Source organism: Rhinopithecus bieti, unplaced genomic scaffold (genome assembly GCF_001698545.2).
Source record: "Rhinopithecus bieti isolate Rb0 unplaced genomic scaffold, ASM169854v2 scaffold_8675, whole genome shotgun sequence".
Taxonomy (NCBI): Eukaryota; Metazoa; Chordata; class Mammalia; order Primates; family Cercopithecidae; genus Rhinopithecus; species Rhinopithecus bieti.
In genome coordinates this window covers 1,949,233-1,970,262 of record NW_016806447.1, presented here as the reverse complement: position 1 = coordinate 1,970,262, position 21,030 = coordinate 1,949,233, and the positions used below count along the sequence as shown (strand labels likewise).

The 21,030-nt window shown below is 40.4% G+C and overlaps 1 protein-coding gene across 1 annotated transcript in view; it reads left to right on the top strand.

Annotated features, from left to right (window-relative positions):
• The window catches only part of FRAS1 (Fraser extracellular matrix complex subunit 1), a 483,930-nt gene that overhangs the window by 451,393 nt on the left and 11,507 nt on the right, over nucleotides 1-21,030 (top strand). Inside the window, exons 65-69 of the mRNA XM_017876598.1 lie at nucleotides 751-965; nucleotides 4,509-4,659; nucleotides 7,123-7,230; nucleotides 8,231-8,390; nucleotides 12,436-12,552. Coding sequence (XP_017732087.1) covers nucleotides 751-965; nucleotides 4,509-4,659; nucleotides 7,123-7,230; nucleotides 8,231-8,390; nucleotides 12,436-12,552 — 751 coding nt within the window. The remainder of the gene's footprint in view (nucleotides 1-750; nucleotides 966-4,508; nucleotides 4,660-7,122; nucleotides 7,231-8,230; nucleotides 8,391-12,435; nucleotides 12,553-21,030) is intronic.

Below are 21,030 nucleotides of genomic sequence, written 5' to 3'. Positions count from 1 at the left end.
AAAAAAAAAAAAAAAAAAAAAAAAAAAAAATTTTAACCCTAATATTCTAAAATTGTATCTGTATTCAGCTCCCTACTATATAAAGTTCTCCCTTAATTTAGAGCCATTCATGTGCTTGGCAGCATTTGATTCAATAATTTTTGCCTGTCACAGGTGAGAGTTACAGGCATCATTAGTGAGCTATTTACTCATTAACAAAAAATTCAGACTTTCCCTCCCAAAGAGTTCAGAAACTATGAGCAAGAAGAAGTAGTCAAATGTAGGTGTGCTGGTTTTTTTAAATTTTTTTTTGAGATGGGGTCTCAAAAAAGAAATTTTAAAAATCACTCTTAAAATAATAATTCCCTAATGAATGAGCCATACAGTAAATCCATTTCTTCAGGACTGGTGGGGACATATATGAAGCACAGGACCAGACTTGCCAGGTGTAGCAGGCAAAGCTTCAGAGTGTTTTCCTTTCCAAGTTCTGCCGCCTTCATTCATGGTATCATTTGCTCACCTTTTCCTCCATGGTTCCTGTGGTGTCTTAGAGGTGGAGTCCTCCATTCAACACGTGGCAACAGCAGTTAGCAAGCGCTTTCCAAGATCCCTCACATTCTCCCTGCACATTGGGAGCCCTGGGTTGCTTTGTTGTTAGGGTCTTAGGTGACTGAAAGTGCTTTTAGTGTGAAAGGGTGAGCTCTTCGCCCCAGCCTGCTCCTTGGCGTCCGCAAACCAAGTTATCATTCCTCATTCTTCCCTCCCCGGCAGAGGCAGGGTTCCTGGATGATGTGGTCTATGACAGCACCGCCCTGGGGCCTGGCTATGATCGCCCCTTCCAGTTTGACCCCAGCGTGCGAGAGCCAAAGACCATCCAGCTCTACAAACACCTGAATCTGAAGAGCTGCGTGTGGACCTTTGATGCTTATTACGACATGACTGAGCTGATTGATGTCTGTGGGGGCTCTGTAACCGCCGACTTCCAGGTGGGTGCCCTGGGGCTTGTCTGAGGACTCTGCATATGGGTGCCATGGTCAACCTTGTTTGTTCCTGAAGCACTTCAGGTAGCACTTTGCCTCCAGAACTGGGCCAACCAACCAATGGAGTCTTCTTTATAAGTCCCTCAAGCAAGATCTTGGCAGCACTGAAGCTAGAGAAGGCCCCAAAAGTCCTCTAAATCAAGTTAATGTGGAAAAAACTTACTGTCTGGCATACTCACTTATATAAAAATCCAATATTTACTTCTCTAGGCATATATATTTTTATATTTATAATGCATATATTTTGGAAAGCCAAAACTATTTACATTTGATACTAGGGTTATTACTACATTGATGTATTCTCTTCCCCACCTGGGAAAATGTGTCAGATGACACAACCTGTGTTTCAGAAGACAAGAAGAACACTGTTGTCCTATGCATTGTGGAAAGATAATTGCTTAAAACATTTTGATTTCACACCTATTCCAAACTGCCAGCCCCTACAAAAATAGACACTTTCTAAAATATATATTATCATTAAACATTAGTGTATTAATCTATTCTCACACTACCATAAAGACATACCAGAGACTGGTAATCTATAAAGAAAAGAGGTTTGATTGACTCACAGTTCCACATGGCTGGAGAGGCCTCAGGAAACTTATAGGGGAAGGGGAAGCAGACATGTCTTACATGGTGGCAGGCGAGAGAGAGCAAGCAAGAACAGGGAAAACTGCCTTGTAAAACCATCAGATCTCGTGAGAACTCATTCACTGTCATAAGAACAGCATGAGGGAAACCATGATCCTATCACCTCCCACCTGGTTCCTCCCTTGACATGGAGGGATTAGGGAGATTACAATTCAAGGTGAGATTTGGGTGGGGACAGAAAGCCTAACCATATCAATTAGTGACAATTGAAAAATTTATAGCAAGAAGTCATAGTCAGAAGGGCAGTTATATCAAAGGGCCAGTGAGACTAGGCTAATCTGTCCTCATGGGAAAATTAATTCTAAAGCAGGTTCTATCCAATTTTGAGCAGTTATCTCAATGAGCTGAAAACTAGTTAGATGTTTGTTCTTCATTTCAAATCAGGTTTATCCTCACTGAAAGAGAGAAATTATAGAGGGATTTAGAGTAATCATTTAGAGAAAGTGTCTTTGATTAAAATGTGTTGTTTTCTTGGTGCCTCTCAGCCTGGTTTCCTCTCATTTTGTGTGCACTACTGCCATCTACTGAAGAGAATTTTAAGGCATTCATAGGTTTTTCGTTTCTCCGATTGCATAACCTTTCACTTTGGAAAATGCAAACCTAAGTGATTTGTTTTTTTCCTGGCCTCTCAAAAATTAGTATTCTCTGTTCTTTATGCTTTTGCTGTAATTACATGTTTGAATATTTTGTTCAGAATATGCTTAAAACCTCAAAGACAAGGATTTCTTATGTGTATATATCCCACTTTGACGGAGTCTCGCTCTGTCGCCCAGGCTGGAGTGCAGTGGCCGGATCTCAGCTCACTGCAACCTCCGCCTCCCGGGTTCACGCCATTCTCCTGCCTCAGCCTCCCGAGTAGCTGGGACTACAGGCGCCCGCCATCTCGCCCGGCTAGTTTTTTGTATTTTTTAGTAGAGACGGGGTTTCACCGTGTAGACCAGGATGGTCTCGATCTCCTGACCTCGTGATCCGCCCGTCTCGGCCTCCCAAAGTGCTGGGATTACAGGCTTGAGCCACCGCGCCCGGCCTATATCCCACTTTTAAACCAACACAGAAAAAATATATACACAGAAGTATTTTGTTGTTGTCTATTTCTTTGAAAATAATTGAAATTACTGACATATGGTAGGAAGAATATAGAACTTAGAACTAAGGCCTAGTTGGTACCTTTCGCTATCAAATCAGCAGTCTTGGACAAGACATAACCTCTCTGAACCTCATCTGAAATTGTACTAATAATCTCAGCATGAGAAGGTGCCTTTCACAGTGTGCCTGGCATAGAATAGGCATATGCAGTAAATATTTGTTGGGTTTTTTTTCCTTTTAAAGATTAGTAAGTAATATAATGAGGGCTAAAGGAGGATAAACAAAAACAAACGAGGGAAAATTAATTTTGCCAATCAGCTAGAGAGTTTATCGAAGTTCCGATAGTGTGATTGGAGCAGGTGTGTTTAGCAAAACCAGTGTATAAGGGACAGAACATGGTACAAGGTCCAAATAAAATCTGGAAATTTTCTTTAAAAAGGAAATAAAAGGGCCGGGAACAGTGACTCATACCTGTAGTCTCAGCACTTTGGAAGGCTGAGGCTGGAGGATCACTGGAGCCCAGGAAGTTGAGGCTACAGTGAGCTATGATGGAGTCGCTGGACTCCAGCCTGGGCTGCAGAGAGAGACCCCATCTCTTGAAAAACGAACAAAGTAAAGCATGTCAAAGTGGAATTTTTCAATGAGTATGGAGTTAGTTGAGTCTTTTGAGAAAGCTGGCGTCAAATTTTAAATCCCTGACAACTTTGAATATTAAAAAAAACTTTGGAAAAATATTAAAGCATTTGGTTTTTTCCTTAATTACCCATAGAAACACTTTATACTGTATTTTCAAACACAAGAAAAATGTAAGTCCCATAGTATATTGTAGTAATTAGCCAATGATAAAATAAAATTGTTTTAAACTAAGTTTTTTTTGTTATAAATATATATATTTATGGAAGAAAGCATAAAATATTTTAAAATGTGTAAACCAACTCCCCACTCACACACACATATACAGCTATCTTCACCATAAAAGCTTCTGCTACCATTCTGTTACTTTTCCATCCAGTTTTGTTCATTACGTAGTAAAATAAAAATGATCGGGCCAAATTAAAAGCAGGGAAACAAATCTCCTTAAAAGGAATGTTCTCTTGGAAGTGTGAGGTGCTGCCTTTTCAAAACTCTTTCCAAAGCACTGCGTGGGACAAGAAATTACTGAAGTACGTGCAGCTCTGAGCTGTCCATTGGTGAGCTTCCTAGATATGATTTCAATGCTCGGGCCCTTTGTTCCTGGAGCAGGAGATTAGAGCACTCACTAAAACATCCTGAATTAGGCACAGGTTCCTCCCAGGCGTCCGGATGTGGGCATCTTCCTGATGATGGTTGACTTGGGCTCTCCTACGGGTCACTGGCAAATGGTCAACACAGGGAGTTTGTACTGAATGGTAGATCCCATATCCACCGGATTGATCCTTGGGAATAATTGTGATATTCTAAAATTTCAGCCAGATCTTCTGGCAACTGAACAGAGCTCATTCTCCCACTTCAAAAGTATTTTTGTTCAAATATCACCTCCTTAGAGAAGCCTCTGCACATGACCCTGTCTAAAGAAGCATTCTGGCCACTTTCTATTCCATTGCTTCCTTTATTTTTTTAAATTAGTAAGTGCAATCATGGGCACTTGCTTAATAATTATTGAATAAACGTGCGACTACGTGGGTGAATGAAAATGAAACCAAGATGCTGTGATAATATGCCTTTTCATCCCAGGGGAGAAATAACTCTGTGTGCTTACTGCTTCCTTGGTAGGTGAGGGACTCTGCTCAGTCCTTCTTGACAGTGCACGTTCCTCTGTATGTGTCCTACATCTATGTGACAGCCCCCAGGGGCTGGGCCTCCTTGGAGCACCACACTGAGATGGAGTTTTCTTTCTTCTATGACACTGTTCTCTGGAGAACAGGTATGCCCATTGACGCCTTAACCATCCGTTTAGTTAGGGCTTCACTCAAGCAAGATTAAAAGAAGAGTAGTGACTTTTAACAGTAGCTGCTTTTCTCATCCTGTTATCCCATAGATAAAGTGGGGCCACCTCAAGTCTGGAAAGTGAAGATCTGGGGTTCCTGAAAAGAATGATGTCCTTCTGTCCTGATGCTGGAAGGTCTCAGCCTAGATAGCTAAGGTCCCAGAGTAGAGGATAGCAAGTGACAGATGAGTCCTCTACTACCCATGAGGGATTCAGAGGGGTGTGTGTTCTTTTGGAGTATAACCCAAATAATCTTCATTTTCTCCTAGTGAAAAAAGGGTGGGTTTATTTTTTTTTTTTTTTTTTTTTTGAGACGGAGTCTTGCTCTGCTGCCCAGGCTGGAGTGCAGTGGCCGGCTCTCAGCTCACTGCAAGCTCCGCCTCCCGGGTTCACGCCATTCTCCTGTCTCAGCCTCCCGAGTAGCTGGGACTACAGGCGCCCGCCTCGTCGCCCGGCTAGTTTTTTGTATTTTTTAGTAGAGACGGGGTTTCACCGTATTAGCCAGGATGGTCTCGATCTCCTGACCTCGTGATCCGCCCGTCTCGGCCTCCCAAGGTGCTGGGATTACAGGCTTGAGCCACCGCGCCCGGCCTGGTTCATGTTTTTTAAAAGCAAAAGGATCTTCAAATCAGATGCATGGTAATGGAAAAATGAGTCAAGAGCACCTGAAATATTTATGTCAAGTAGCCCACTTTATTCATTTGGCAAAGCATCAGCTCTTTAATTGCATCCTCCAAAGAAGGAATTTTAACCTTCTGAAGTCAAGGGCTGTGATGCTGAATGTTTAAAATGACCTTTCCCTCAGGCTCATCCCCGTTCCTGTCCTCTCTGGGAGGAGCCCCCAAGAACTAAGTGGGAGGCAGCCCTTCAGCTGGGAGCCCACACCTAACCCCCACCCAGTTTCCCCACCCACCTCCTCCTACTGCTTCCACATAGATACTCCTTCAAACTCCCCAATTTTCTCCTCCACTATCTCCAATGGTTCTTGGTTATTTTTGTTTTTCTTGTTTTTTTTTTTTTTTTTTTTTTTTTTTTTTTTTTTTCTCATTTTTAGTGTCCTGTACTTCACACACTACCCCAAACCTATTTCCCCAAACCCATTTCCCTTAAATTCTACTGCTCCCGCCCTCCCTCTTTTCCTCTCCAGGGGTGATGTGCTTTATCTGAGGCAAACATACTAAAAAAAAACAAAAACAAAAAACAAGAGTTTTCTTTTGAGAAAGCTTCATCTCTACTAATTGAAAGTACAGTCATCATTCATATCTATTAGGGTTTGGTTCCAGGACCTCCCCCCGACACCAAGATCTGAGGACGCTCAAATCCCTCATATAAAATGGTGTAGTATTTACATATAACCTATACATATACTCCCTTATGCTTTAAATCATCTCTAGATTACTTATAACACCTAATACAATGTATATGCTATATAAATAGTTGTTACACTATATTGTTTAGGTATAACAACTATATACTATATTGTTTTATATATGTGTACTATATATATATAACAACTACATACTATATTGTTTAGGAAATAATGACAAGAAAAACAAATCTGTATATGTTTAGTGCAGATGCATTTTTATTCTAATATTTTCAAATTGAGGTTGGGTGAATCCACAGATGCAGAATCCATGATGTAGAACAGATCAGATACAGAGGGCTGACAGTGTAGTCCTTTCTTCTATGAAATGGCTTAGGCTCAAATCATTTTTTGCTTTGTATTTCTCATGGGAAAATAACTTCAGGCAGCTTTCCCACTCTGGGTCAGATAATCCCTTGAGCTCTTATTTTTGTTTTGTCTTGTTCAACTTCATGTTTCTCCTCCTTACATTACCCTTTGGTTTTGGTCATTCTGAACTCACTGGGGACCATGACTGCAGTTTCCTTTATTAAAGCCACAGCTTTCTTGTATCATGCTGGCTTTCTACAAGCTTCCCTTTAATTCTCCTTTGGTTTGAGTACTAAATGTAGCCACCAGGACTTTGTTTATACCTCTGTTAAGTCCGGAAAGGTATCTTGGTGAGGAAAAGAAAATATAGTAGGAAGCAGATGTGCTGTAACCATACCCTGGTATAAAGTTTGAGAGTAAGAAGTTTTAAGATTTTTTTTTTGCTGAACCCCGCATCTGGGCTAAGTGGAATTTACAGGTTTGAAGAGTCTATTTCGAGAACAGTGGAACCGTTACAAGAAAAAAAAAAAAAAAAGAACCAAGTGAAATGAGCTGTCACACAATTTTAATTGGCATATGTTTCTATAGACATATAAATGTTATCTTGTTACATTCAAATAAATGTGCAGCTCTACCTGGAGGTGTCCTTGGGATAACTTATACATGGTTGTTGTCAGGGAGGAATTTTCCATGCCCTAACATGTTCTCTCTGCTTTCCTGCCCAGGAATCCAGACAGACAGTGTGCTCTCTGCAAGGCTTCAGATAATAAGAATCTACATTCGAGAGGATGGCCGTCTTGTCATTGAATTCAAGACCCATGCCAAATTCAGAGGTAATATCAATGCCATTTTTTCCCCAACTTTTTATTAAGAAACAGAAAGTCGAAAGAATAGAACAATAAAAAACAGTCGACAATGATTAACGTTCTGCTATACATCCATGTGCACATACACGCATACCTTTTTTGTCACACCATTCAGAACCAAGTTGCAGACTTCGTGTCAAGTTACCCAAAATACTTCAGTTGACATTGTCTAAGAACAAGGACTTTCTCTTATACAGTAACAACATCATGATCACTTCTAAGATATTTAGCATTGATTCAGTAATATCCAGTCTCTATTCATATTTCCTTTATTGTTCCACAAACATCTTTTCCACTTATTTTTATATTTGTTTATTTTATAACTGCTTACATGAAAAGAAAGAAGTTCCAGTTATGATTCATATATTACATTTTGATGGTTATATTGCTTTAGTTTCTTTTAATCTAAAATATTCCCCCTACTTTTATTTATTCGCGACACTATTTCAGTGTAGTTTTAAAGAGTGGAGGTATCTTGCTGATAACATTTACCCTTTTAATGATGTTTATAATTATCCTCTTCTACCAAGGACTTAAATGGCCCTAAATGTGACTTTTATCTGATGCTGAAATTTCTATGTATAAACTACAAGACCTTTCTACCTCCAAGAAACATGTTGGTTAGAATTTAAAGCTATGTATATTGAGTGTTCATTGTCACATAAAGACCCCTATTACTGTGAATATACTCATTAACACCATTTCCACAAGGATTATTCCTATTGTTTATAAATAAATACATATGACTATGATGACCATCACAAGTAGGACGATGGGCTGGGGTGAGATGCCATGCTATCCCCACCAATGTGGAATATATTCTAAGGGGCAAAATGGGCTAACTTTAGTTGTTTGAGAGAAGAACATTAATTCAGTTCTCAGGCTTTTGTGGGGCTCTACCACAAGTACAATAAAACTCAAGCTCTACAACAAGTACGATAAGTGCATGTGTTTCCCCTTCAAATAGGACAGTTTGTGATGGAGCACCACACTCTCCCGGATGTGAAATCTTTCATATTGACTCCAGAACACCTAGGAGGAATTGAATTTGACTTGCAGCTGTTATGGAGTGCTCAGACTTTTGATTCTCCATATCAACTCTGGAGAGCCACAAGCTCTTATAACAGGTAAATATGGTGATGGAGACCTCCATGGGTAGAGCTGAGTGGTTTTCCATTTCTTTCAGGAGCTTGAGAAATAGTGCTTTTATCTGAAGGCTAGACTTTTATTTTAAAAGGGGAATTGATAGAAATAAACCTCAGCTGGGAGTGGTGGTGCTAGCTGGTAGCCCAGCTACTCAGGAGGATCGCTTGAGCTCAGGAGTGCGAAGTTGCGGTGAGCCATGATCGCACCTGCAAATAGCCACTGCACTCCAGCCTGGGCAACAGAAAGAGATCCTGTCTCTTAAAAAAAAAAAAAAAAAAAAAATTAATGAATTAATTAAAAGAAATGACACTCTAGCAAATAAAGAAAGAAACAAATCTTGCTCAGATAAACTTTGATATATAAATAAGAAGTGCTCACACTTATTCCAAGAGTGAGACCACATCCTATGGTGGGGAACTTAGTCACATGGCACACCTGCCTAGAAGGGAAGTCAGGAAATGTGTCTAACTGAAACCTTTATCGAATAAATAAATTTCATTTCAATTACAACAACCTGTACAAAATATAGTATCTCTGATTAAGTCCATGTGTCTTTTACAAGATTTATTCCTCTCGCACACCCAGTATAGAGGTAGAATAGGAATTTAACAAATAGTAAAATATCCCCCATCTAGAAAAGGGAAGAATGAAAAAAACAAAATTAAAACCACTATAAAAAGGATAAGTGGGCAACCAGGAATCTATCACAAATATATTATCCCCATTTTGTTGATAATGAAAGTAAGAGCCATATTTAACATTAAAATCTTACTTCAAATTGTCTTGAGAATCATTTTCAAAAAAAATTTTCTTAACTTAAAATTTTTGATCTTATATCAGATTTTTTATTGTATAGTGATTCTTTTGAAATTGATATATAATAACCTTCAAGGACTGTGCTTCATGTACTTTGTCCCAGTTTACAGACAGGGAAACCGTCCTCCTTTAAGTACTCTGCTGACATCTTTATTGCCACTTGAATGAAGCCCACCCTCCTGCAGCATCCAAGGCCCAGCCTCCCCTCTAGTTTCACCTCAAACCCAGGCTTTTAGCCACATTAGATATCTCACCAATCCCTGAACCCACCAGCCCATCCATACCTCCATGCTTTTGCAATTCCCTTAGCCCTTCTTCCTCTTTTCCCCTTGTATAACTAACTCCTCTGAGACCGAGCCCAGCTCAAATACTGACCCTTTGTGACAGCTTCCCTGACATCCCATACAGTACTAGCAGCTCCCTCCTCCTGGTTCCTACTCTGTTGCAGCTTCTGCTGTAACACAGCTCATTATCTTATGATGGTCTATCTGCTGGTCCAAGATTTTCACTAGATTGTGAGCTTCTCCAGAGTAGAAGGCACATATGATTCATCTTAAATCCCCAGAACCACAGGTTTTAGCATGTGGTAGGTTCTGAGCAAGCACCTTTTAGAAGCTTACCTTTGAGGTAAAGAGACAAAATGCATAGATAAATGACAAAATGAAGAACCCCACCAAGCACTCCATGCTAAGCACACTGTGCGAGATACAGGGTAATATGAAGACCATAATTGTTCAGGGAAGAGAGAGCCAGAGGCTGGGGAGTTGTATAAGGATTCCTGAAAGAGGTGAGACAACTTATGGTCCATGTTGTGATATGGGAAGTGCTTAGATTCTAGTAAGGAGATTAAAAGAACTGCAGGATTAAAGATATGTACCTAAGACTGTGTTTGGCATGTTTGAAGGGACAGTGAGGAAATGGGACCCAAGTAGTATTTAGGAATGGGAAAAAGTAGGACCGAAGGCTTGGGAGGCTATGCTATTTGTCTTGCATTCGTTTGTTCAACAAGTATTTATGGAATGTTTACTGTGTGTCAGAGAAGGTTCTAGGTACCTTGAATATATTGGTAAACAAAATAAAGATCCCTAAGTATAGGACTTAAAGTAAGGAGACACAAAGCAGTAGACACAATAAGCAAAGTATAACATATGTCAGAAGGTGATATGCACTATGGGAAAATGAAAGGTATGGAGCAGGGTAAGGGGAAGCGGGAATGGGGAGACATTATAATTTTAATTAGAATGTTCCCAGTAGACCTTATTTGAGCAAAGACTTGAAAGAGGTGAGGGAGTTGGCTATGCAGAAACATGGGGAACAGGGCTCCTGGTAAAGTTCCTAAAATGGCAACATTTGGGCATGCTTGGAGAACAAGGATGCCCATATGGCTGGCATGAAGTGAGCAGGGAAGAGTGTAATAGACAATAATGCTAAAGAAGTAAGGAGTAGGGGTAGGGTCACGGGGTGGGGCCCTGTAAACCAGTGTTTGGCCTCTGGCTTCTACTCTCTAGTGCAGGGAGAGCCCCTACAGGGTTTAAGTAGAGCTAGACACGATCTAGCCAGGCGTGGATTGTTCTGCCTATTTGAATATTTGTATTAATAAAGCATTACTATCCACATTATAGATGTCAGTTTCCATGTAATTTAAATATAGTATACAAAGTCTCATTTCCTGCTGATCCAAGATTTGATGGAAAACTGCAGACATACAGACTTTTAGATTAGGAAGGAGCTTAGAAAATAGAAGAGTAGCCGGGCGCAGTGGCTCAAGCCTGTAATCCCAGCACTTTGGGAGGCCAAGATGGGCGGATCACGAGGTCAGGAGATCGAGACCATCCTGGCTAACATGGTGAAACCCCGTCTCTACTAAAAAATACAAAAAACTAGCCGGGCGAGTTGGTGGGCACCTGTAGTCCCAGCTACTCAGGAGGCTGAGGCAGGAGAGTGGCGTAAACCCGGGAGGCGGAGCTTGCAGTGAGCTAAGATCCAGCCACTGCACTCCAGCCCAGGCGACAGAGCAAGACTCCGTCTCAAAAAAAAAAGAAAATAGGAGAGTAAAAAGCAGAGAAAGAAAGGAGAGTAGAAGGAGCTTATGCCCTGAAAGTCTGCATGGTTTGTTAAAATCATACAGCCATGGCAGAGGCAAGCTGAAGTTCTACTGGTTCCCAGTTTCCAGCCTGTGCCAGTCCACTACACTGATGCCAGAATGTGACATAAAAGTTTTATTATTGTTTTTAACCAAATATTTGCTGCCACTTTACTAATAAATAGATAAGTATCCCAAAATGGTCAAAACAAGCACAGTATTTATGAGAACTGTTCACAGATCCCTCACAAAGAGTTATAATGAAGATTCACAGCCCTGCACTCTCCATTCAATGGATGACAGACTCCCAAGGCCCTTGAACAAGGTTCCTGAAACTTCTGAATGCTTGGCTGCCTTCCAGGCCACCTGACAGGGTTGGAGCTGCCACCCAGTGAGAAGTGTGGGAGATGAAGTAGGAGAGAGGTCCAAAGGCTTCCTGCTCACAGAGTCATGAACTGGAGAATCCTGGGCCCCCCATAAACAGGGAAGTCCCCAAGTCCCCATGAGTGGTCTCTAATGAGAAGTGATCTTGTTCTTCGACTTTATAAAGGGGTGAGGCTACAGAGTTTGAAAGGGGAACCTCCAAATTGAGTGCAAGTGAAATGGGTGCAGGGGTGTTCTGCAGGTGCTGCTTCCATATGCTCTGGAGTGGTGTCCTGGAATCCTGAGGCATTTGCTACCTCCTGTGTCACAGTAGCACCTGACACTGTCATGTCTTCAGAAATAAAAGCTTTTCCATTTGGGAATGCATTGAATAGGGTATCTATCAACAAGAAACACTAAACAGAAATTGTCAAGCAAGTCTCATGAAATCCAGAGTAAATGACCAATTCTGTTATCACCTGAGCCTTCTACGTTTTCATATGTAGTATGCCTTTCTTAGCTTTCCTCATGAGAAGGACCTGAATACATGAAAGCAGCTCTATTTAACACCTCTGGATAGTACTCTGAAGGTTAGGATAATCGGAGATGAGTTCCCAAAAATGGTGTTTGCAGACTTGTAAGGTTCTTAGACGCTGGACACAAATACCACCTGAAAACTGTTTAGTGAAGGCCGTGTCTTTCTGGGTAAGCCAGCAACCTATCAGTTGTTCCCTACGATCACAGTCTGCTCTGCATGTTTCCAGGAAAGACTACTCGGGAGAGTACACCATCTACCTGATCCCTTGCACAGTGCAGCCCACACAGCCATGGGTTGACCCAGGAGAGAAGCCTTTGGCCTGCACTGCACATGCCCCGGAAAGGTAGGAAAATATAGTCAATCCTCGTTATTTGTTGATTCGTTATTTGTGAATTCTCCTACTCGCTAAAACTTATTTGTAACTCCCAAATCAATATGGTGCTTTCATAGTCATTCACGGACATGCACAGCAGAGTGCCAAAACATTTGAGTCACTTAATACACACATCCCCAGCTGAGGTCAAACCTGGTGATACTCTGCCTTCTTGTTGCGGCTCTCATGCTACAAACAAACGTCCTGTGCACTGTCTATTTAGTGCCATGTTTTTTGCATTTTTGTGCCTTTTGTTGATGATTTCTCCATTTGGAATGGCTCCCAAGTATAATGCCGAAGTACTTTCTAGTATTTCTAAGCATCAGAAGGTTGTAATGTGCCTTATGATAACCATGAGTTTGATATAAATGAATCAACAATATATATTAAATAAGGGGTCTTTACACAGAAACGGACATAAAACAAGGTTATATGTTAATTGGTTGATATAAATGTTGTGAACAGAGGCTCATAGGAACCTAACCCTATGTTTCTTCTAGTAGCTATGGCTCAATATCCACTAATTCATTGTTTGTGGAGACTGTATAGAGCATAACAATCGTGAATAATGATACTCAACCATACATCAGCCCATATTCACCTCAGACCTGAGACTGTGTTGTGCTGTATATTCATTCATTCATTCCTTCATTCATATTTATTCAGTTCTTCTCATGTGTTTTGCTCTGGTCAAGGCGTTGAAGTGATAGCACTACACCAGAGCAGAGGATTGAAAGTAATCTGTGCTCTCAGGCAGTTTAGAGTCTAGGGTCACCTTTGTAGGAGCTGTGCAAAGTATAGAGAAAACATTGCTGAGTTAAAATGCCCAAGACAGAATCTGACATTAACATTAAGAGAAGACTATATGTGGCTTTTAAATAAAAGACTGAGAATTGGCTATTGGATTTGCAATACCGAGGTCATTGGTGGACTCCGCCAAGAGCAGGTTTGGTGGACCAAAGGGGATACAAGCCTGATTGGGGTGAGCTTGAGAGAGAGGTGAGAAAGTAGAGACAGCCTGGATAAACAGTGCTTGCGGAGTTTCTATAGAGGATGCCAGAGCAAAGGGGCAATAACTGGAAACAGATGAGGAGTCAAATAAACAGCAGGTTTTATTTGCTTTATTTTGGGATACTTATATGCTGGTGGGAATAATCCAATTGAGGGGAAATTTGATGATGCAGGGGATAGATGGACAGCTTGCAGAGCCAGGTCCTTGAGTAGGGCAGGGGAGTAGATCCAGGGCATGAGGGAAGGGCTGGCCATAGCTGGAAGCACAGAGAGTTCATCCACTGAAGAGGCAGGCAGAGAATCAATGGAAGCAGGTGAAAGGAGAATTGGGAGACTGGGAGGGTAAGGATGACAAAATGGATATCTGATTGAAGCTATTCTCCCTGTGAAATGAAAAGCCCTACATCTGCTGAAAGTGAAGAATGTTGAGGTTTGAGAAGAGAGAAGCAAAGAAACAGGGCCATCTCAGACAGTGGAAAAGAGTAAATATACTAGAGGGTTACAGCTAGCCGCAGATCAGGTGGTGTGGAACTGCTTTTAAGTTATCATATTATCGACATAAAACCGTACTTATTTAAACTACACAATTCGATAAATTCTTACCTATGTATACACCTGTATCACCACAGTCAAGATTGTGACAAGATAGGGAACATACCCATTTCCAAAAAGATTCCTCGTGCGCCTTTGTAGATCCTCCCTCACATCATCCCTTCCCTTTCTGCAGATAATCACAGATCTGTTTTCTGCCACTATAGATGAGTTTGCATTTTCTAGAGTTTTTTATAAATGACATCATACAGTGTTAATTCTCTCTGGCTCATTTCACTCAGCATGATTATTTTGACTCATCTGTGTTGGGTGTATCAGTATTTGTTCCTGTTATTGCTGAGTTATACTTCCTGGTATTGATGTACTACAATTTGTTTATCAGTGATCAACTGATGAACATTTCAGTTGTGTCCAGTTTGGGGCTATGATAAGTAAAGCTTCTATGAACCTGTATGTATGAGCTTTATATAAACATGTGCTTTCTGTTTTCTTATGTAAATACCTAAAAATGGAGTGACTGGATCATATGACAGATGTATGTTTAACTTTTTAAGAAACTGCCAAATTGTCTTCCAGCATGTTTGTGAACATGTAACTATGTATGTCCATTCCCACCACGAGAGTGCACACGCTTCCTTTCCCGTGCATTCTGCTAATGTGGTTGGGAGGTCCTGGTGTGGTTGAACAATTAAGGAGTAGGAGGAAAAGAAGAGAGGAGCTAGAAAGACATAAGGTGGTAGAGAGCGAGGTGTTGGAAATGAGATTTTTGGCGCTGGTGCATAATGGGACTATGAAGAGTAGGTAGCTGTAGCAGGGTAGTGAACAAGCTGTTTGGAGGTGAGGGAGTCAAGGAACTGGGAGTCTTGGGTAGTCGGTAGTTCATCTGAGTGGATGTTTAAGTCCCAAAGATTCATGGCAGTAACAATGCCAGGAAGCACCATAGTTAGCCAAATGAAGGAAGGAAGGTGACCAGAAAAATGGTAGTTGGCTGCAGGAAGAAAGAACAATGGGAAAATAATCTGATGGGATATGCTGGGGAATTTTAATTCATTTAAATTTTTAAAAATTATGCAATATTTCAGATACTCAGAAGACTATATATATATCATATAGCAGATCCACCACCCACCTTAAGAAACTCAAGAAACAGAACATTACAGTACTTCTTTAATATCCTCAATGCCCCTGTCCAATCATACTCCCTCTCTCTTCCCCACTAGGGTCACCATTAACCTGATATTTGTATTTATTATTCATTGGTTTGCTTTATGTTTATACCTCATGTATACTTCTACATAGTTTTGCAAGTTTTTGAACTCTAGACAATAGTCCCCCCTTATCATTGGAGTATATGTTCCAAGAGCCCCGGTGGATGCCTGAAACCACACATAATAGCAAACACTATATGTGCAATGTTTTTTCAGTCTGCTAACCAAGACAGCTATTAAGTTATTAACAGGTGGGTAGCATATACAATGTGGAGGTGCTGAACAAAGGGATGATTTGTGTTCCAGGCAGGCTGGAGCAGAAAGGCACAAGATTCCATCATGCTAGTAAAAATGGTGCATGATTTAAAACTTATGAATTGTTTATTTCTGGAATTTTTTTGTTTAATGTTTTTGGACTATGGTAGGCCTTGGGTAACTGAAACTGAGGAAAGCAAACCCATGGATGAGAAGGGAACTACTCTATGTAAGTTTCATACTGCATGAATTCTCTCTGCTACTCTTTTTTTTAACTCAGTGAATCATTTGTTGATTCATTTGTATTGATTCATGTAGCTGTAGTTTGTTGCTCACTTCATTAAGGTATTCATTGTAGGAAAATTCCACGATGTATTTAACCACTCCCTTTGGCTTTCTCTCTCTTATAAAGAAAATTCTTATATATATCTCTTGGTACACATGTGTAAGAAGAGTTTCTCCAGGGTAGGTTCTGGATTTTTTAAAGGGAGAGAGGAACAATGACTTGAAACTGGCTAAAAGGGTCAAGGAGGACACCAATGCTGTCCTCAGGCCCTGTGTGGCATAAATGTGGGAGGTGGCAGAGGAAGAATGTTGTTGAGGATACTGAGGCTTCAGAGTTGGGGGTCCTTGCCTTACATCAGGGAGATTATTACTTGCAGATGCCCCAGTATTCCCAGGGTGACTTTCCCCCAGGCCTAACCTTGGATCCCCTATATGGCTCCATATGGATGCAATAGAATTACAACACACATACAAAATCAAGACTGATACAGGGAAATTGGACTTAATACAAAAGAATCGTGTCTCATATTGTGACTATTTTGGGGAGGCCTGTCATATATTTTAACCTTATAAATAATAAAATAATCTCATGTTCATTATTTATTCCTGTAACCAATATTGAATGTTTTCTCATGTGCCTGGCACTATGATGGATTCTGGTAATATCAGCATCAACAAGAAAAATCTGTTTCCCTGAGTCAGGAAAATGAGCGTGTGATACAGCTCATGGTTATCTCAAAGCTGTTGAAACAGGGTTATAAGGGCTCCAAGTTCTTCTAACAACCCAACCCTCTCAAATCTACCACTGGGGTACCTTCAACAGAAAGCAGGGAATGGGCAGATGGACTCTGTTGGAAGGGTGAAAAATCAAAATGTCACTCATTCACCATTCTTTGACATATATATGTGTCAGGAGCTTGGCTAGCACTGGGTAGGCAATGGTGAGACGGACCATGGAACCTGCAGTGGGTAAAGCGGACTTCAATCAGTCAGTCACACATTTAAATAAAATTTCAGACCGTGCTAAGCACTGTGAGAGAAAAGCACAAAGTGTAACAGGAAAAGACGACAAGGGACCTAACTATCCTTGGAGGTAAGAGAAAGAGGGAAAGCTTTCTAGAGAAAGTGGTGATTCAGTTGAAACCTAAGGAGGAGAGAAAAAAGGAGAGGGTGTTCTGGTAGTATGTCTAGGAATGCCAAGGTCAGAAAGCTGTAGAATTCATTATCACTCATCTCAAATTGGTCCTTAGGGCTTCCAAGAAAAGTGTAATACAATGGTTCCCTCATTTATACATTATCTCATTCCTCTCACCTATTTTGTATGCTTTTAAAAAAAAAAAAATTATTATACGTTAAGTTCTGGGATATATGTGCAGAACATTCAGGTTTCTTACATAGGTATACATATGCCATGGTGGTTTGCTGCACCCCTCAACCTGTCATCTACATTAGGTATTTCTCCTAATGCTACCCCTCCCCTAACACCCCACCTCCTAACAGGCCTCAGTGTGTGATGTCTCCCTCCCTGTTTCCATGTGTTCTCATTGTTCAACTCTCACTTATGAGAGAGAAGATGCGGTGTTTAGTTTTCCTTTCCTGTGTTAGTTTGCTGAGAATGATGGGTTCCAGCTTCATCCATGTCCCTGCAAAGGGTATGAACTCATCCGTTTTTATGGCTGCATAGTATTCCATGGTGTATATGTGCCACAGTTTCTTTATCCAGTCTATCATTGATGGGCATTTGGGTTGCTTCCAAGTCTTTGCTATTGTGATTAGTGCTGCAATAAACATACATGTGCATGTGTCTTTCTAGTAGAATGATTTATAATCCTTTGAGTATATACCCAGTAATGGGATTGCTGGGTCAAATGGTATTTCTGGTTCTAGGTCCTTGGGAATCACCACACTGTCTTCCACAATGGTTGAACTAATTTACACTCCCACCATCAGTCTAAAAGCATTCCTATTTCTCCACATCCTCTCCAGCATCTGTTATTTCCTAACTTTTTAATGATCACCATTCTAACTGGTGTGAAATGCTATCTCATTGTAGTTTTGATTTGCATTTCTCTAATGACCAGTGATGATGAGCTTTTTCTCATATGTTTGTTGGCCACATAAATGTTTTCTTTTGAGAAGTGTCTGTTCATATCCTTTGCCCACTTTTTGATGTGGTTGTTTTTTTCTTGTAAATTTCTTTAAGTTCCTTGTAGATTCTGGATATTAGCCCTTTTTCGGATGGATAGATTGCAAACATTTTCTCCCATTCTACAGGTTGCTTGTTCGCTCTCATCATAGTTTATTTTGCTGTGCAGAAGGTCTTTAGTTTAATTAGATCCCACTTGTCAATTTTGACTTTTGTTGTCATTGCTTTTGGTGTTTTAGTCATGAAGTCCTTGCCCATGCCTATGTCCTGAATGGTATTGCCTAGGTTTTCTTCTAGGGGTTTTATGGTTTTAGATCTTACATTTAAGTGTTTAATCCATCTTAACTTAATTTTTGTATAAGGTGTAAGGAAGTGGTCGTTTCAGTTTTCTGCATATGGCTAGCCAGTTTTCCCAACACTATTTATTAAATAAAGAATCCATTGCTTGTTTTTGTCAAGTTTGTCAAAGATCAGATGGTTGTAGATATGTGGTGTTATTTCTGAGGCCTTTGTTCTGTTCCATTGGTCTATATATCTGTTTTGGTACCAGTACTATGCTGTTTCGGTTACTGTAGCCTTGTAGTACAGTTTCAAGTCAGGTAGCGTGATGCCTCCAGCTTTGTTCTTTTTGCGTAGGATTTTCTTGACTATACGGGATCTTTTATGGTTCCATATGAAATTTAAAGTAGTTTTTTCTAATTCTGTGAAGAAAGTCAGTTGTAGCTTGATGGGAATAGTATTGAATCTATAAATTACTTTGGGCACTATGGCCATTTTCACAATATTGATTCTTTCTATCCATGAGCGTGGAATGTTCTTCCATTTGTTGGTGTTCCTTGAGCAGTGGTTTGTAGTTCCCCTTAAAGAGGTCCTTCACATCCCTTGTAAGTTGGATTCCTAGGTATTTTATTCTCTTTGTAGCAGTTGTGAATGGGAGTTCACTGATGATTTGGCTCTCTGTCTATTATTTGTGTCTAGGAATGCTTGTGACTTTTGCACACTGATTTTGTATCCTGAGACTTTGCAGAAGTTGCTTATCAGCTTAAGGAGATTTTGTGCTGAGATTGTAAGGTTTTCTAAATATACAGTCATGTCATCTGCAAACAGAGACGATTGGATTTCCCCTATTCCTATTTGAATACCCTTTATTTCTTTCCCTTGCCTGATTGCCCTGGCCAGAACTTCCAATACTCTGTTGAATAGGAGTGGTGAGAGGTGGCATCCTTGTCTTGTGCTGGTTTTCAAAGGGAATGCTTCCAGCTTTTGCCCATTCAGTATCATATTGGCTATGGATTTGTCATAAGTAGCTCTTATTATTTTGAGATATGTTTCACCAATACCTAGTTTATTGAGAGTTTTTAGCCTGAAGGGCTGTTGTATTTTATCGTAGGCCTTTTCTTCCTCTTGCCTATTTCATTTCTTCCCACAAACTTGATACTTCTCCCCTGTTGTCACCTTCAACGGGTGACCTTTCTGTCCTGTTGGAGTGAGGAAACAGAGGAAATCAGAAGAGAACTTATGCAAGCGTCTATCATCATGCTTATATCTGTGCATCAGACCTACCAGCATGTATCTATGCATGTACTCCATGTGGCCCACAAAGTCTAAAATATTTACTATCTGGCTGTGTACAGAAAAACTTAGTTAGCCTCTCTGTTCTAGGTACTTACACCCAAATGTTAACAATATCCTTGAGACTTCTCTTATTCTGGCACTGTCATCAAGGATTTTAGGCCTCCCCTTTAAAATATATTAAAAATCCAATTATTTTCACTGATCACCTGACAAAAGCCCTGGTCAGAACCATTATCATCACTTGTCTAAATTATTGAAATAGCCTCTTAACAAAGTCCCCTGCAGCCACCCTGTAGTCTCTTCTTAACACAGGAAACCCCACTCACTTTTTCAAAACACTCCACAGTTTAAATAAACCCTGAAGTCCTGACAGTACAGGTAAGGCTTTATGGGATCTGGTCCCAAGTTACCTCTCTGATCTTATCTCCCTCACTGTGCTCCAGCCACCCTGGCCAACTGGCCGCTCCTCTAGTGTATTGTGCACGCTCTTACCCCAGAACTTTTGTCTTTGCCATTTCCTCTTCCTGAAGGGCTTCCTCTCCACGTAGCCACATGTCTTACTCCATTGCCTGCTTCAAGCCTTTGGGTGTTTTCCTCTCACTGAGGCCTTCCATGACTGAGTTTCTTCCTTTCTGTCTCTTTATGGTATATATTTAAGGTGTAAAACATTGTGTTTTGATACACATAGTGAAATGATTACTACAGTCAAAAAACTTAACATACCCATCTCCTCACATAGTTACCTCCATGTACATGTGTGTGTGTGTATAAGAGTATCTGAAATCTACTCTCTTAGGAAATGTCCAGTACATAATATTATTGCAACTTTGTACCTTTTGACTTACATTTCCCCATATCCCCATCCTCGTCACCCCTGCTAACCACTGTTCTCTTTGTTTCTATGTATCTGGCTTTTGGAATTTTTTGCTCTGCCTGAATCTAGCTTTTTTGATTCCATATATAAGTGAAATTGTGCAGTATTTTTCTGTGTCTGGCTTATTTCACATAATATAATGTTCTCCAGGTTCATCCATGTTGTCACAAATGGCAGGATGTCCTTATTTTTTTAAGACTGACTATTTCACACTACAATAAAAAAAATACACCACATTTTCTTTATTGATTAATCTATTGATGGACACTGGTTGTTTCCAAATCTTAACTATTGTGAATAATATTACAATGAACATAGGAGTGCAGATATCTCTACAAGATGCTGATTTCCCCTTGTTTGGGTGTATACCAGGAATAAGGATTGCCGGGTCATGTCATAGTTCTATTTTTAATTTTTTGAGGATGCTCCATACTGTTTTACATAATGACTGCACCAATTTACACCCATGACCATATTATTTAGAATTTCCAGCTGAACCTCCTTCTAGCATTACCCTTTCTCTGCCTAATTTCTCTCCTTAT